Here is a 13,576-nt window from a genome sequence, read left to right as displayed (position 1 = left end):
GAAGCAGTGTTTTAAAGTGAAGTAAATGTGTCCTCTCATCTCACCTCTCCTCTCTCATCCCTAGGACCAGGTTGTTTCAGCCCCTGGCAAGTGCTCAGAAAGCTTGAGTCAGGCATTCCTGCAGGCTTCCCCATTTGGTCTTTTCTTCATCTGCAGGAAGCTGATTAGCTCTCTCCTCTCCCCTATCTGTAGGCGAAATCATCTTGTCTGGAGGCAAGGATGGGCTGATGGCTGTCAGCAGCCCTCGGACTGGAATGACCATTCGTGTCCTCATTGACCACAAAGGATCCCCCATCACAGTCATCCAGTGCACAAAGAAACAGGTGAGGCCTGAGCCCAGGTGCCGTAGTACTCTTGTACCAGAGCACAGTCTCCATTGTATTGTTACTCCACAGCCATAGACAGCTGCATAGACAGGGGACAGATTAATAACTGTGCTGCTTAGTTTATTGTCCCTCTACGATTTCCCACCCCCCCAGCCCATGCCACCGCCACAGAATCTTGTTCTGTTCGTTTAGGAGGATCTTCAATAGAGTAAAGTCAAGCATGGTAGGGTGCAGTCATAGTATGATACATATAAAGTGGATGGGAAGTCCTCAGTTTCCCACTACCCACAGGAGCTGAATGTCTAATCGCTTGCTGCTGTTCCCTTGCTACCAAAGTAACACTTGAAGTTCCAGAGAACACTAGGAGTTCTGCTGCAAGACTAGGAAGTAGCCACCACTTACTGTGCAGGTGGAGTAGGGGAAGGAATTTGGTGCTTTTATATAAAGGAGATCATGCTAGCACTGACTAGAGCCAGCACAGTGAGGTTCAATGCTACAATCTCTTGCCACATACTCTCTGCCAGTGAACAATCTGAAGCAATCTTGTTCCTTCAACTCTGAGTGTGGAGAGAATTAGGCCACATACTACTGTGTTTTTCTGATGTGTATAGACATCCACTGAGTACCAGACTGAGGCACCAAGCCTCTTTCACTTGTGATAAAATAGATTTAAGCACTATTCTCCAAATGGGAAAATCTAGCACTTTAATCCCCTGCTCTCTAAAATTTTAGTGCAGATAAACTTTTGCCCTGTATCAATCTACTAGTTTTCAGCCTTATTTGAAAGCTCTGCTGTGTTGTTGCTTTGATATGTCAGTACAATCATAACTATGCTTTTATGTTCTGTAGTTCCATGACTTTGGGGTTGAAGGTGGTGAACTCTGGTTGGCTGCAAGTTCAGATCGACGTGTCAGTGTCTGGGTCTCTGCCTGGCTGAAGGATAAATGTGAGCTCATCGATTGGCTAAGCTTCCCAGCTCCTGCAAGCTCTGAGGTAAGATTAAACCTTACTGACTATATGATACATACATTCAGCATTATAGCCAAGGCCAAGAGTAGAGCAGATCCTTCCCACACAATTACACTACTACTAGCTATTTCTGCTTGCGAAAGGTTTACCTAGGAACTGCTAACAATCAGGGTGCGTGTATATAAAGAGAACAGTGTGTGTTTTTGAGTCTTCCTTTAAGATGTAGATTTGCAATGTGACTGCATCACTGCATAACTGCTGAGAGGGTATTTGCTTTGTAAGTATTTCAAGTCAAAACATTAAATTTGCAAATAGTTGGTACCTCTGCTATACAAAACACAGGGATAGGATTTTTCTGAGATCAGTATACAAAGACGAGCTAATCACAGGTGTTCTTCGAGTGCTTGCTCATGTCAATTCCAAGTAGGTGTGCATGCACACTACACGCACAGATGCTGGAAGGCTTTTCCTCTAGTATCTGTAAAGTCAGCTCTGGTGCCCCCTGGAGTCGTGCCTTCATGGCACCATATATAGGGCCCTACTGAACCTCTGCCTCTTCAGTTCCTTCTTACCCCCTGTGACAGTTGCTGGACCATCACTCTTTCCCTGCTCAGCAAGCTCTTCCCCTGTGGACTTTTCATACGCACCTGTAAATAGTTAAGATTTAGCATTAGTAGTGATAGTTCATAGATTAGAGTAGTTAGGATCCCGCTTATCAGGGTCTTTTCCCCTGTCCCTGGGGCTGGGGCATGCCTCAATCCCCTAGCTTTAAGCTGTGCAGGCTCTGTAAGAAACCTATGCCAAGAAACAATCCGCATTCAACTGGTCTCAAGTGCCTGGGAGAGATCCATCAGAGGGATTGCTGCAAGATCTGCAAGGGTTTCCACCCCAGAATCAAAAAGGAAAGAAGCCAGAGACTTAGGATAAATTTAATGGGGGCTGCTCTCCGACCTCCGGAGCAAAGTCCAGTGGAGCCAAGACCCAGCACCTTGGCTTCAGTGTGGAGCCACACCAGTATCGGTAAGAGATATGGCGCTGAGGAAGGACTCTATGCATAGAGATGCTCGTTACCAGCATGCATCACCAGCACCGAGGGATGCTTCATGAGGAGAGACCCGGCAGCACTCTCAATCCCCAATCCCACCTAAAAAGTAAAAGAAGACGGGACCCTTGCTGACGCCAAAAACATCTGGTTGTAAGGGCTTGAGCGGAGTGCGACCCTCGTCAGGCCACTCCTGTCCCAGACCCTAGAGTATGGTACCATCGACTCCAGTGCCTTTTGACTCCCTGCCCAGGGAGAGTCATGCGGAAGAATTGCAGCTCCCCTCCACGCTGGAGACTTTTGAGGTGGCGAGAGAGCTCACAGAGTGCACGGCACTGACACCCCTTCCGAGGCAGGACTGAGACCAGGACCCCAGACTACCGGCTTCAAGAAAGCTCCTGGTGCTGTCTAGGGCAAGCCATCCATGATGCAGCAATCACCCTCCCCATAGTACTGCTCCCCGGCTGTGTCTGGCACCGCAGTGCCCTGGTTACCTAGGAGTGAACAGTACACCTCCGACTCCAAGGCAGAGTTATACAACTCAAGAAGAAGCCGGCACCATTCAGGCAGATGGCACCAGAGAGTTGAGGCAGCACAACCTCTCTCCATACCTTAGCCTGCCCAATGGCAGATGCTGGCTCAGTGGCCTTCTGGACCACATGGGCTTTCCACCAGGTGCAGAGGTTGCATTCCAGACGGTCGCTGTCACTTGTTTCCGAGAGCAGAACCCTACCAACTCATGCAGTTGAGAAAATACCACGTGGCACCGGACAGTGCACCAAGCCCAGTCCTGAACCTAGTGTTGAGTCTGGCACTGAGCAGGATCTCAACCCCTGCACTAAGGATGAGGAACTGGTACCGTGGGAGCCCTTGGGTGCTGAAGAGCAAGAACAGGGGTCCAGGCCCCTAAGAATTTCTTCGTTGGGCGAGGCAGTGGCAGGAGCAGCAGCTGTGCCTATTGTGGATGACAGCAGAGCTCCCCAGGAATTACAGGGTAGCACAGAACATGCGATTCCAAATAGAGGAGGTCTCAGAGAGTTCAGACTCACCCCATGGTTGACATTTTAGCTCCAGTGGGTCCCTCCAGAGTCGCTTTGCCATTAATAAAGACCATACGTGACACACAGAAGTCACTATGGCAAACTCCAGCCTGTTTACCTCCCATGGTAAAGAGGGTGATGAGAAAGTATTTCGTGCTTTTCAAGGACCATGAGTACCTTTACACTCATCCTCCACCAGGATCGCTTGTAGTGGCAGTGGCTAATGAGCATGAGAGGCAGGGTCAGCAGGGCCCCACGCCCAAGGCCAAAGACATTTAAGAGGTTGGACCTTTTTGGTAGGAAGGTGTACTCTATCAGGCACTCCAACTCTGCATTGCGAACCAGCAAGGAACCCTAAGCAGATATGCTTTTAACTCTTGGGGGGTCCATGTCCAAGTTCACGGAGTCAATACCATCAGACTCCAAGCTGGAATTCACAGGCCTAGTAGATGAGGATATGGCTGTGGCAAAGGCCTCACTCCAGGCAGCACTCAACACAGCAGCTAGTACCATGACATCTGGTGTAGCCATGCAAAGAAGCTCTTGGCTGCAAGCCTCGGGCCTACCTCATGAGGTCCAACAAAATCTTTTGAAGACCTCCCCTTTGAGGGACCAGCTCAGTTCTCTGAACAGACAGATTCCAAACTTCACAGCCTTCGGTACTCTGACTACCTTGAAGTACCTGGGTCTTCACAGCCTGGTATCTCAAAGGAGGCACTTCAAACCTCAACTCCTGCCTCAGTTTTATCAAAATCAATCTAGGCAGGACTATAATCAAAAGAGGGGCAGGAATTACAGGAAGAGGCCTCCTCAGCCTTCCTCCATTCAAGGGCCTGGACCCGCGAGACAACCCTCCAGTCCCAAACAACACTTTTTGAGGGTGCCCCTGAGGACAGTGCACCAGTCAAAGACTCGGCTCCACCACCCCTTTTATTTGTGGACTGCCTATCCCATTTCTACCAAGCAAGGGCCCAGATCACATCAGACGGCTGGATGCTACGTATGGTACAACTGGGTTTTTCACTCCCATTTTCTTCTCTCCCTCTTACCGAACCCCCACCCTCCCCGTTACTCTTCAGGGACCCCCTCATGAGCAACTTCTACTACAAGAGGTGCAAGCTTATAAGAATAGGAGCAGTGGAAGAGGTTCCTCGGGAGCTATGAAGCAAGGGATTTTATTCCCTATATTTCCTAATCCTAAAAGTCAAAGGGGAGCTCAGGCCCATCCTTGACCTGTGAAACCTCAACAAATTCATGAAGAAGCTGAGATTCTGCATGGTCTCTTTGGCCTCCATTATTCCCTCTCTGGATCTGGGGTATTGTTATGCCACCTTCGACTTGAAGGACACATGCTTCCACATGGCCATCTTCCCAAGTCACAGGAGGTTCCTCTGATTTGTAGTCAGTCAGACCCACTACCAGTTCATGGTCCTACCTTTTGGCCTATCTGCAGCACTTTGTGTATACACCAATTCTATGGCAGTTGTGGCCACGCTCCTGAGGAAGCAGAAGGTACAAGTCTATCCTTAACAAGACAACTGTCTAGTCAAAGGATGCACCAGGGCACTGTAGAGGCAGGTGTGAACCTGATACAGTCTGGGGCTCTTGGTTTGACGGTTTGGGGCTCTTGGTCAACGAGCAGAGGTCAGCTCTCACCCACTCAGAGGATAGAACTCATCGGGGCAGTATTAGACTTGGTTCAGGCCAGGGCATTCCTCCTGGAATCTTGTTTCCTGTACCTATGTGGCATCATAAAGGACTTAAAGCACTATGGATCAAAATTGTCTGAAGCTGTTGTGGCATGCACATGGCGGCATGCATATACGCAGTTCAGCATGCGAGAATACGCCTCAGGCTACTTCAGATGTAACTAGCCTCAGTGTACCATCCAGCTCAGGACCACATAGACAGAGTAATCTCACTTCCGCCCTCAGTGATTGAGAGCCTAGATTGGTGGCTCAACCTGCACAGCGTATGCGCAGGAGTATCTTTCTCCGCATCTCACCCCTCACTGTGCCTAGTGACGGACGCCTCGGCGATGGGCTGGGGAGCTCAGGACCAAGGTCTTTGGTATCACACACAACTCTTACTCCACATCTGTGTAAAAGAAGTGAGAGAGAGCAGTACACCTGGCCTGTCAAGCCTTCCATGTCCATCTGGAAGGCAAGTCTGTATTGGTCCTGGCAGACAATACAACAGCAATATTTTATATAAACAGATAGGGTGGAGCACACTCCTCTTCCCTGTGCCTGGAAGCCCTCAGATTATGGGACTTTTGCATTGCTTGATCAATACACCTGGAGGCATTCTACCTTCCTGGAGCTCAGAACGAGTTGATGGACAGCCTCAGCAAATCCTTTCTTAGTCATGAGTGGTCTATTCACCCGAATGTGGTGATCCACGGTTGGAAGATGTTGGGAGTTCACCACATAGATTTGTTCACAACAAGGCTCAGCTGGATGTGCCTAAGTTCTGCCTGCAGTTCTGTCCTGAATCACAGTCTGGGATCAATTGTGCATGTGTTTCTCATCCTGTGAACGGGTCAGCTGTTCTACACGTTCCTGCCTATCCTGCTTGTTCACAAGGTTCTGCTGAAGATCAGGAAAGAAGGATCCTCCGTGATTCTGATAGCCCCAGCCTGGCCACGTCAACATCTGGTATACCACACTTCTCAACCTCTCTGTGGAAGCCCCAATCACTCTGCCTCTAGTTCTGGACCTGATCATCCAGCACCATGGCAGCATTCAGCACACCAACCTTGAGTCTTTTCAACTCACAGCATGGAAGCGACATGGCTGAACCCTCTGGAAATAGCGTGCTCGGAATCAGTTAGAGAGGTCCTCCTTGGGCAGCAGAAAGCCTTCCAGGAGGGCCACTTACCTAGCTAAGTGAAAGAGATTTTCTATTTGGGCAGCTCAGAAGGGCATCCCACCTAAGCTGTCTTCAGTACCCTCTGTCTTGGACTATTTGTTATACTGGAAGCAACAGGACCTGCCAGTGTCCTCAATTCAGGTCCACTTGAACACCATCTCAGCTTTTCACCTATGGGTTGCAGGCCATTTGGTCTTTGTTAATCTCATGGTCAGGCATTTCCTTAAGGGCCTAGACAGGCTATACCGTCATATGTGTCAGCTGATTCCCCAATGGGACCTTAACCTCATGCTGTCAAGGCTGATGGGACTGCCCTTTGAGCCCCTAACATCATGCTTGCTCCTCTATCTGTCCTGGAAAGTAGCTTTTATGGTGGCCATATCAGCCAGGAGGGTGTCTGAACTCAAGCTCTCATGTTAGAGCCTCCTTACACAACATTCTTCAAGAATAAGGTTCAACTTCATCCTCACCCAGCCTTCCTTCCAAAGGTGGTTTCCCAATTCCATACAAACCAGGACATATTCCTCCTGGTCTTCTATCTGAAACCACACACCAACAGTTTGGAGCGCAGGCTGCATTCTCTGGATGCCTGGTGGACCTTCTATATTAAGAGGACAAAACCATTCAGGAAACAACACCGCTCTTCATAGCAATAGCAGATAGGATGAATGGTCTCCCTGTCTCTTCTCAAAGAATTTCTTCATAGATCACATTGTGTAGCTGGATGTGTTACAACTTGGTGAGGGTGCTTGCCCCAGCATTGAGAGCTCATTCCACAAGGGCACAGGCATCTTCAACAGTATTCCTTGCCCAAGTCCCCATCCAGGACGTTCGTAGAGCAGCAACATGGTTATCTATTCACACCTTCACAGCACACTATGCTATTACACAGCACACCAAAGATGATGATGCTTTTGGCAGAGCAGTACTACAATCTGTGGGTCTTTGAACTCCGACCTCTCCTCCAATGGATCAGCTTGGGAGTCACCTACATGGAATCAATATGAGCAAGCACTCGAAGAAGAAAAAAAGGTTACTCTCCTTCTGTAACTGTTGTTTTTTGAGATGTGTTGCTCATGTCCATTCCAAGACCCACCCATCTACCTCTGTGCCAGCAAGAAGGAACGGAAGAGGCAGGGGGTCAGCAGAGCCCTATACACAGCACCTTGAGGACACAACTCCAGAGAGCACCAGAGCCAAAGCTAAGGTTACCACTAGGGGAAAAACCTTCTGGAGACTATGCATGTGGCGCACATACACCTACTTGGAATGGACATGAGCAACACATCTCGAAGAACAAAAGTTACAGAAGGTTTTTTCTGCTAACTTGGCTGCTCAGTAATAGCATTAATGCTCTGAGCTAGTAGCTTCATGGTTACGTAGGTTAATATAGCCCAGATACATCTGTTCCAATTCTGCCTTATGTACAGAACGTCAAAAAGGTATGGCACTTCACAGAACACGTAGGCAGGGTCCCTGACCAGAACTTTTGCCCCAAATTAGATACAAGACTTAGTACAAGAGTTGAGACATGAGAAAAAGAGGAGATTGATATAAGAAAGCTTTGGGAAAGAAGTGGGTTTGGGGGAAGAGAAGGAGGAGCCTTACTGCGCAGGCTGTGCCTATGGAATGTGGCAGAATGTAAGTGGTAGGTCACTCTTCTGATGTACAGCAGTGGCTCATCAGACTATCCACCTTCAAGCTTAATCAGTCCTAGATACGGCACTGGCAGACACAGCAACAAGTCCAGTGATGCCATTTGAAGTTTTTTTCTGTTTGTCCTCAAATGTTAAAGAAGGGAATCACAGTCAGTGGGCTGTGTTCTCACCATAATGATTTGGTATGAGTTTTATTGTTTCAATTGGATTAGCATCCACTACCAGGGATCTGATCTTTTTTAAACTGTTTTCGCTCCCTGAGAAATTAACAAGCCCGTCCATATCCAGGAACTACTCCAATATTTGAGCCTAGTGGTGTAAATGAAGTTGGGTGGTATTTAGCATGTTCGATCTTGCTTATGTCATATGATCCCACTACAATATACAGCAGAGACTCATCTTATGTGCCCAGGTCAATATACATTTGTTCTTCGTTTGTTAGTGAGCACATCTGTTTGGGAGTGCATCATAAGAACAAGGAAAGTTCCTGCACGCTACTAATTCCATAATACAGGGGGTCACAGGCTTCTACTGCTGACAGATCTAAAGAAGAAATGCTGACACACCTAAGCACTCTCCTTTCTTTCCCCTGCATGTCTGGCCTTGCTGAAATAAGTGGGGAGAAGTTAGAGCTAATTCTGCTCCTTTTTTGTTTCACTTCCTAGGCTCCTAGCAGCCTCCCTCCTAGCCTGGCGGCTTTCTGCCCTTGGGACAATGGTACTTTGGTGTACGTAGGCTTTGGGATGCAAAAGGAGATCCTTTTTTACAGTCTGCGCCAGAAACAGGTACGCAGCAGTGTCTTCCCTCTCCAACCTGCCCTCCTGTATGGGGCAAGTTCACGAGATGTTACAAATTGCTACAAACTCCTCTGTGTGCATATTGGAAAACCGTGGAGTTCGTCCTGGACTCTGAGTCCAGCCTTAGCTCACCGCGAAAGACACCGACAAAAATAATATAGAGGATAATGTGGTGCTCCTCTGCCATGGCTTTGGAAACCTCGAAGCCAAACAGATGTAGCGTGGGAATGCTGCAGTGAAAGATAGCCATGGTGCTGGAGTGTCAGTATCCTCTTGACACCTGGTATAAAGAGCAGCACCCAGTATAACTAATGTGGACCAGCCATCAAGCAGTTGACATAGAATGAAACATGGTGCATATATGTGGTGGGATGGGGCATTGTAGACTCTGCCTAACAGACAGTTAATGGTACCAGCTTTTCATTTCCAGAAACCTCTTTAGGTCTGACTTGGATCACCGATGAATAGCAAGGAGTGCTGTGGCTCAAGTTTGAGCTGCATGCGGTAAAGCTTGCAAAGCACCTGACTGCTGCCACTGCTGTTTTTTTGCTTTCATGAACATTAATGTTTTTACCTTTCATTGGACCCATTTCTTTTGATGAAAGAGACAAGGTTGAAATTCTTAAGACTGCTCTGGAAACGAAGAACTTAGCAGCTTCCTGAGCTCAGAGGGTGCTGTTCAGCTGTCAACATTGGTGACCGTCTGTCAGCTGGCCTCCCACAGAGTGTCAGTTCCTGGCTCTTTGCTGCTGCATGTTAATTTCCAGGTGCAGGTGTCATGTTTCTCTTGCTTTCATGCAGGTAGTCGAGAAGATCCCCTTGTCGCATTTCGCCACGTCACTGAGCCTGTCTCCAGCAGCGCGCTTCCTGGCTGTGGGCTTTAATGGTAAGTGTCCAGAAGACATGCTGAAGTCAGAGGACCCCCTCTTTTCTGGCATGCTGCTAGTGGTGGTTGCACTAGGAGCAACAGTTCACCTGTGATTATGAAGTGTCTCCCATTCCCCATCTCTGCATCAACAACCTCGTCTTTCTTCTTTGTTAGTGACCAAAAAAGTCCTTCCAGCATACCCCTTCTTTATGTGGAGGTATTGCCTGTGGGATGCAGGGAGTTTCCTCCATCTCCATGAGCAGTATGTGCTTTTAATCCAGCAGAAAAAGGCATCATGAGATCCCATCATGAGTATGGTTGAAAGCTGAAGCTAGACAAATTCAGACTAGAAGGCATGATTTTGTTTACAATGCAGGTAATTAACCACTTACCTAAGGATGTGGTGGATTCTCCATCTCTTTAACTCAAGGCTGGGTGTCTTTGTGAAAGAGATGTTCTAGCTCAAACAGAAGTTGGGGCTAGATGCAGGAATCACTGGCTGAGGTTTTCTGGCCTGTCTTATGCAGGAACTTAGACTAGATGAGCATATTGGTCTCTTCTGGCTTTAAAACGCATGCAGCTAAGTCCTCCGCCTTTCTGAGAACAGTTCATTAAATTGTCTCCTTGTCTATAAGTTTGCCAGGAAAGCTCTAAATGATGCAGTATTTCTGCACGCATGTTCTGCAGTGTACGTTCTATGGACTGACAGTCTGACATACAGCATGGCACTGCCATTGTCACACCCACTCATCCTGATTACCAGCCACTAATTACCTGCCTGTTTCTGTAGAAACCCCTCCACATCTCTTAGCTAATCAAGGAGCAGTTTCAATGTGTGGGGGAAGGTTTTCTACAAACTCAGGGCAAGATGGTAATTATCAGCAAACAGAACTAAACAGAATAAAACAGGCGAGGGTGGGAGCTTTTGCTTTATCATAGGGCCTCATGTACAAAGAAACTGCTGTTAACTCTTAATTACTGCAGGCTTCCTCACCTCCACTTGCATTTCTGTCACACCCTTCACAAAACTGAATGTGTTTTATTTTTAGAACTGGAGAGGATCTGCAAAGGGACTCTGATATACCATTTAGCATCCCAGAAATGCGGGCTTTTCTATATGGCCAGGGGAGTGGGTCAGTTTTGTGTCTGATATGCGGCTGTGTTTGTTCCACAGAGCGTGTGCTGAGGCTGATTGACTGCATGACGAGAACAGAACAAGACTTTGTGGGACACGATGACTCCATTCACCTCTGCAGATTCACCCCTTCCGGCAAACGCCTCTTCACGGCTTCCTACAATGAAATCCTGGTGTGGGAGATAACGAACAGATGAACTGAGCAAGTTTGGCTCCTACCAGAGTCGAGAGAGGTTTTCAAAACAACAGTTTTACTCTAGCATGAATCAAGGCAGATAATGTGAGAAGAGAAATGTTTCCATCTCTCTCAGGTGTTAGCAACTGAATAAATCCAATCCAGACCCTTGCAATCTTCAGTCACTTCTGGGTATTAATGGCATTTCAGAGTCTGTGCCAGCCATTTTGTTCCAGTTCACAAGGCATAGACGCCCAAACTAACCAGAAATTGGGAGCGGCCAGTATTTAATCATAAATCTAATTCTGCTTTCACACACAACCTGACTTACAGGATGTGAAATGAATTTGGGGTCTTAGTGGACAGTGTCCGAATCAGAAAGGCACCATCACAGTTGATACCTTCTTGGCAGGCTAAGCAGAGGCCAAGAATTGAATGAGCCAAGAAGACTGGATTCCCCTCTCTCCCACTAAGAGTGGTCCACCAGATCAGCACTAAGACACACTGCGATGTCAGGGAAGGGAAGCTTTTGCCGCCACTGCCTGTGCTGTGTTCTATGGTTAAATAGAGGACAATCTCCAGGGCTGTCAAGCATCTAACATATCTTGCAAAAGAAAACACCCCACACGCTAACGAAAGACATGGCTGTAACCTGGCCTCTCTCTGTTCTCATGTTCCTTCAGGGTTTTCATTCCTAGGCTCTTTGTGTGCAGAAGTCTGGCTTGCCCCACCTGATGCAGATACATGGCATTTTTATTTGTAAATGATCAGGACCCAATGGCTCCGCGTGTCATTTTGTATGTAACATGGAATCGATTTTTATTGGGAAGAGTTTTGTATTGGTTTTTATAAGCTGTATAGTTCTTAAATAAAGGTGTTGGGTTGATTTTCTGTCTGGTTGGTTCCCCCTGTTTTCTTTAATTGCCTATAGCGTTTCTAGTGGGACCTGCGTGTGACAACGTAGAGCTGTTCCCACCCCCTCTCCCACCGCTGCTTATTCCAAAAAAGATGCCTGCTCAGTCTGCCTTTCACATCACAGCTAGGAGCTGAACTAGGGGGACTCTTTCCCAGATTCAAATTTAATGAAGTAGGGCCTCTGTCATTCTCTCTCACTGCTCCTTTGCAGCGGCAGACTTGGATATGAAGTCTAAATTCTGTTGCTCTGTGTATTGACAGGAGATACAAGTGTGTCACTTACCTGAAGAAATCAGCTGAAAGAGCTGTAATTCTGCATTACAATTCTCCTCTGTTTCACCAGAGTTAATACAGAGTAACTTTATTGTCTCTGGTTTTACACTGGTGTATCTGTAATCAGAATCTGGCCCAAGTGTTTAGCTGGCTGAGCTGTTTTTAAATTATATAAGTGGTGACTGAGGAGAATTGAGAACACTAGACAGTAATACTCTGCTTTGTGAGTGTTCCTCTTCCGTGTTCCATCGTACTTTTCTCTGCACTTGTTCACTTGGGGCAGATTCTATAGTGCAACTCCCATTGAAGGCAAAGGGAGTTTTGAGCATGGGGCAGATACAGAATTGAGCCTCCTTAATCATTATGGATCAGTGATACTGGTGTTGCAGTCTTTGAGGAGATCATCCTGCTGCTATAAACTATACATGCATGACAAAAAAATAGTACCAGCTTCAAACACTTCTGCGGTGTAATTTGGAAAATGGGTGTGTTAGAAAGGCAGCAGGAGCAGCTAGGAGGTAGAAAGTAGCATGATGAGCACATCAAGGGACTGTTCTGGCACTTAAGCACATCTAATGAGACGTGCTGCCTGAAACTCTTAGTTACATAATGACCCTGCTTGATTTCAAGGGAGAAGCTGATATCCTGCTGTGTGATGTCAGGATGGAAATTAGAAGGCTGTCTTCTGACTGCACAACATGGTATGTATTTCTTGGCACCTAGTCTTTATCAAGCTTAATGCTTCAGGCTACACGTTGATCAACGGCCATGATCAAGAGCACCCCTGCCACCTACCATATTTGAATCATGCACAGGTAAGTGTATTTAGCGGGTGAATGTGGAGTTCACACCCAACACTGGATGCTGTCAGGGGATGTTTGACTAGAAAAACTGCTGGTTTGTTGCCGTATGGCAAATCTTACGTACCTGAACAAGAGGCAAACATAGCTTTGTCATAATCTGACAATGAGAAGGAACAATCATCTGACACTGTGTGTTTACTAGCAAAGGAAATAGTGGTGTTAAAACCAAGCAACTATTCTAAGGGGCCAGGTTGGCCTACCAGGAAAAACCATTATCTCTGTGAGAGAGTGACACTCTGTTTAGGTGCTGCATGTTTTAACTGCAGAAATTCTAAAGTAGTTAAACCAATTGTGGGTGTGTATTCTCCTTTCTGCAGCTTGGACTGTAAAACAGGCATCTGGGACAAATAGATGGTGGGTGATGGGGTTTGGGGCATATGGGATGGTGGAGTTCATCAATTTGTGATTGCCAAACAAACTCAAATATTAGCAGTTGTGCAACACTGAGGGGACCATATTGGCAACTTCCAGGCTTCTCAGAGTTGTCCCTAATTTGCATTGGTCCCATTATGCACTCAGTGGTTGAACTGTAGTATCACGCATGTTTTAGTTTGCAATGTGCTGTCCCTATCTGCATAGAGGAAGCCCTTGTATGCAGGAACCTATGGTTCTGGTATCTGCACCCAAGTGTTTGGATCAGGACA

At 47.1% G+C, this 13,576-nt stretch overlaps 1 protein-coding gene across 1 annotated transcript in view; it reads left to right on the top strand.

Annotated features, from left to right (window-relative positions):
• Nucleotides 1-11,772, top strand: part of WDR90 (WD repeat domain 90) — a 52,008-nt gene extending 40,236 nt beyond the window's left edge. Inside the window, exons 39-43 of the mRNA XM_067551231.1 lie at nt 193-323; nt 1,176-1,319; nt 8,572-8,691; nt 9,505-9,589; nt 10,746-11,772. Of these exons, the coding sequence (XP_067407332.1) occupies nt 193-323; nt 1,176-1,319; nt 8,572-8,691; nt 9,505-9,589; nt 10,746-10,903 (638 nt within the window). The 3' untranslated portion in view covers nt 10,904-11,772. The remainder of the gene's footprint in view (nt 1-192; nt 324-1,175; nt 1,320-8,571; nt 8,692-9,504; nt 9,590-10,745) is intronic.
• Nucleotides 11,773-13,576: the final 1,804 nt, after the last annotated feature.

The sequence above is a fragment of the Emydura macquarii genome, unplaced genomic scaffold, assembly GCF_026122565.2.
Source record: "Emydura macquarii macquarii isolate MOO-44397 ecotype Brisbane River unplaced genomic scaffold, CSIRO-AGI_Emac_v2 contig_1348, whole genome shotgun sequence".
NCBI classification, from domain to species: Eukaryota; Metazoa; Chordata; order Testudines; family Chelidae; genus Emydura; species Emydura macquarii.
Note: the sequence above shows the minus strand (reverse complement) of the source record. Positions and strands in the feature narration are given on the sequence as shown.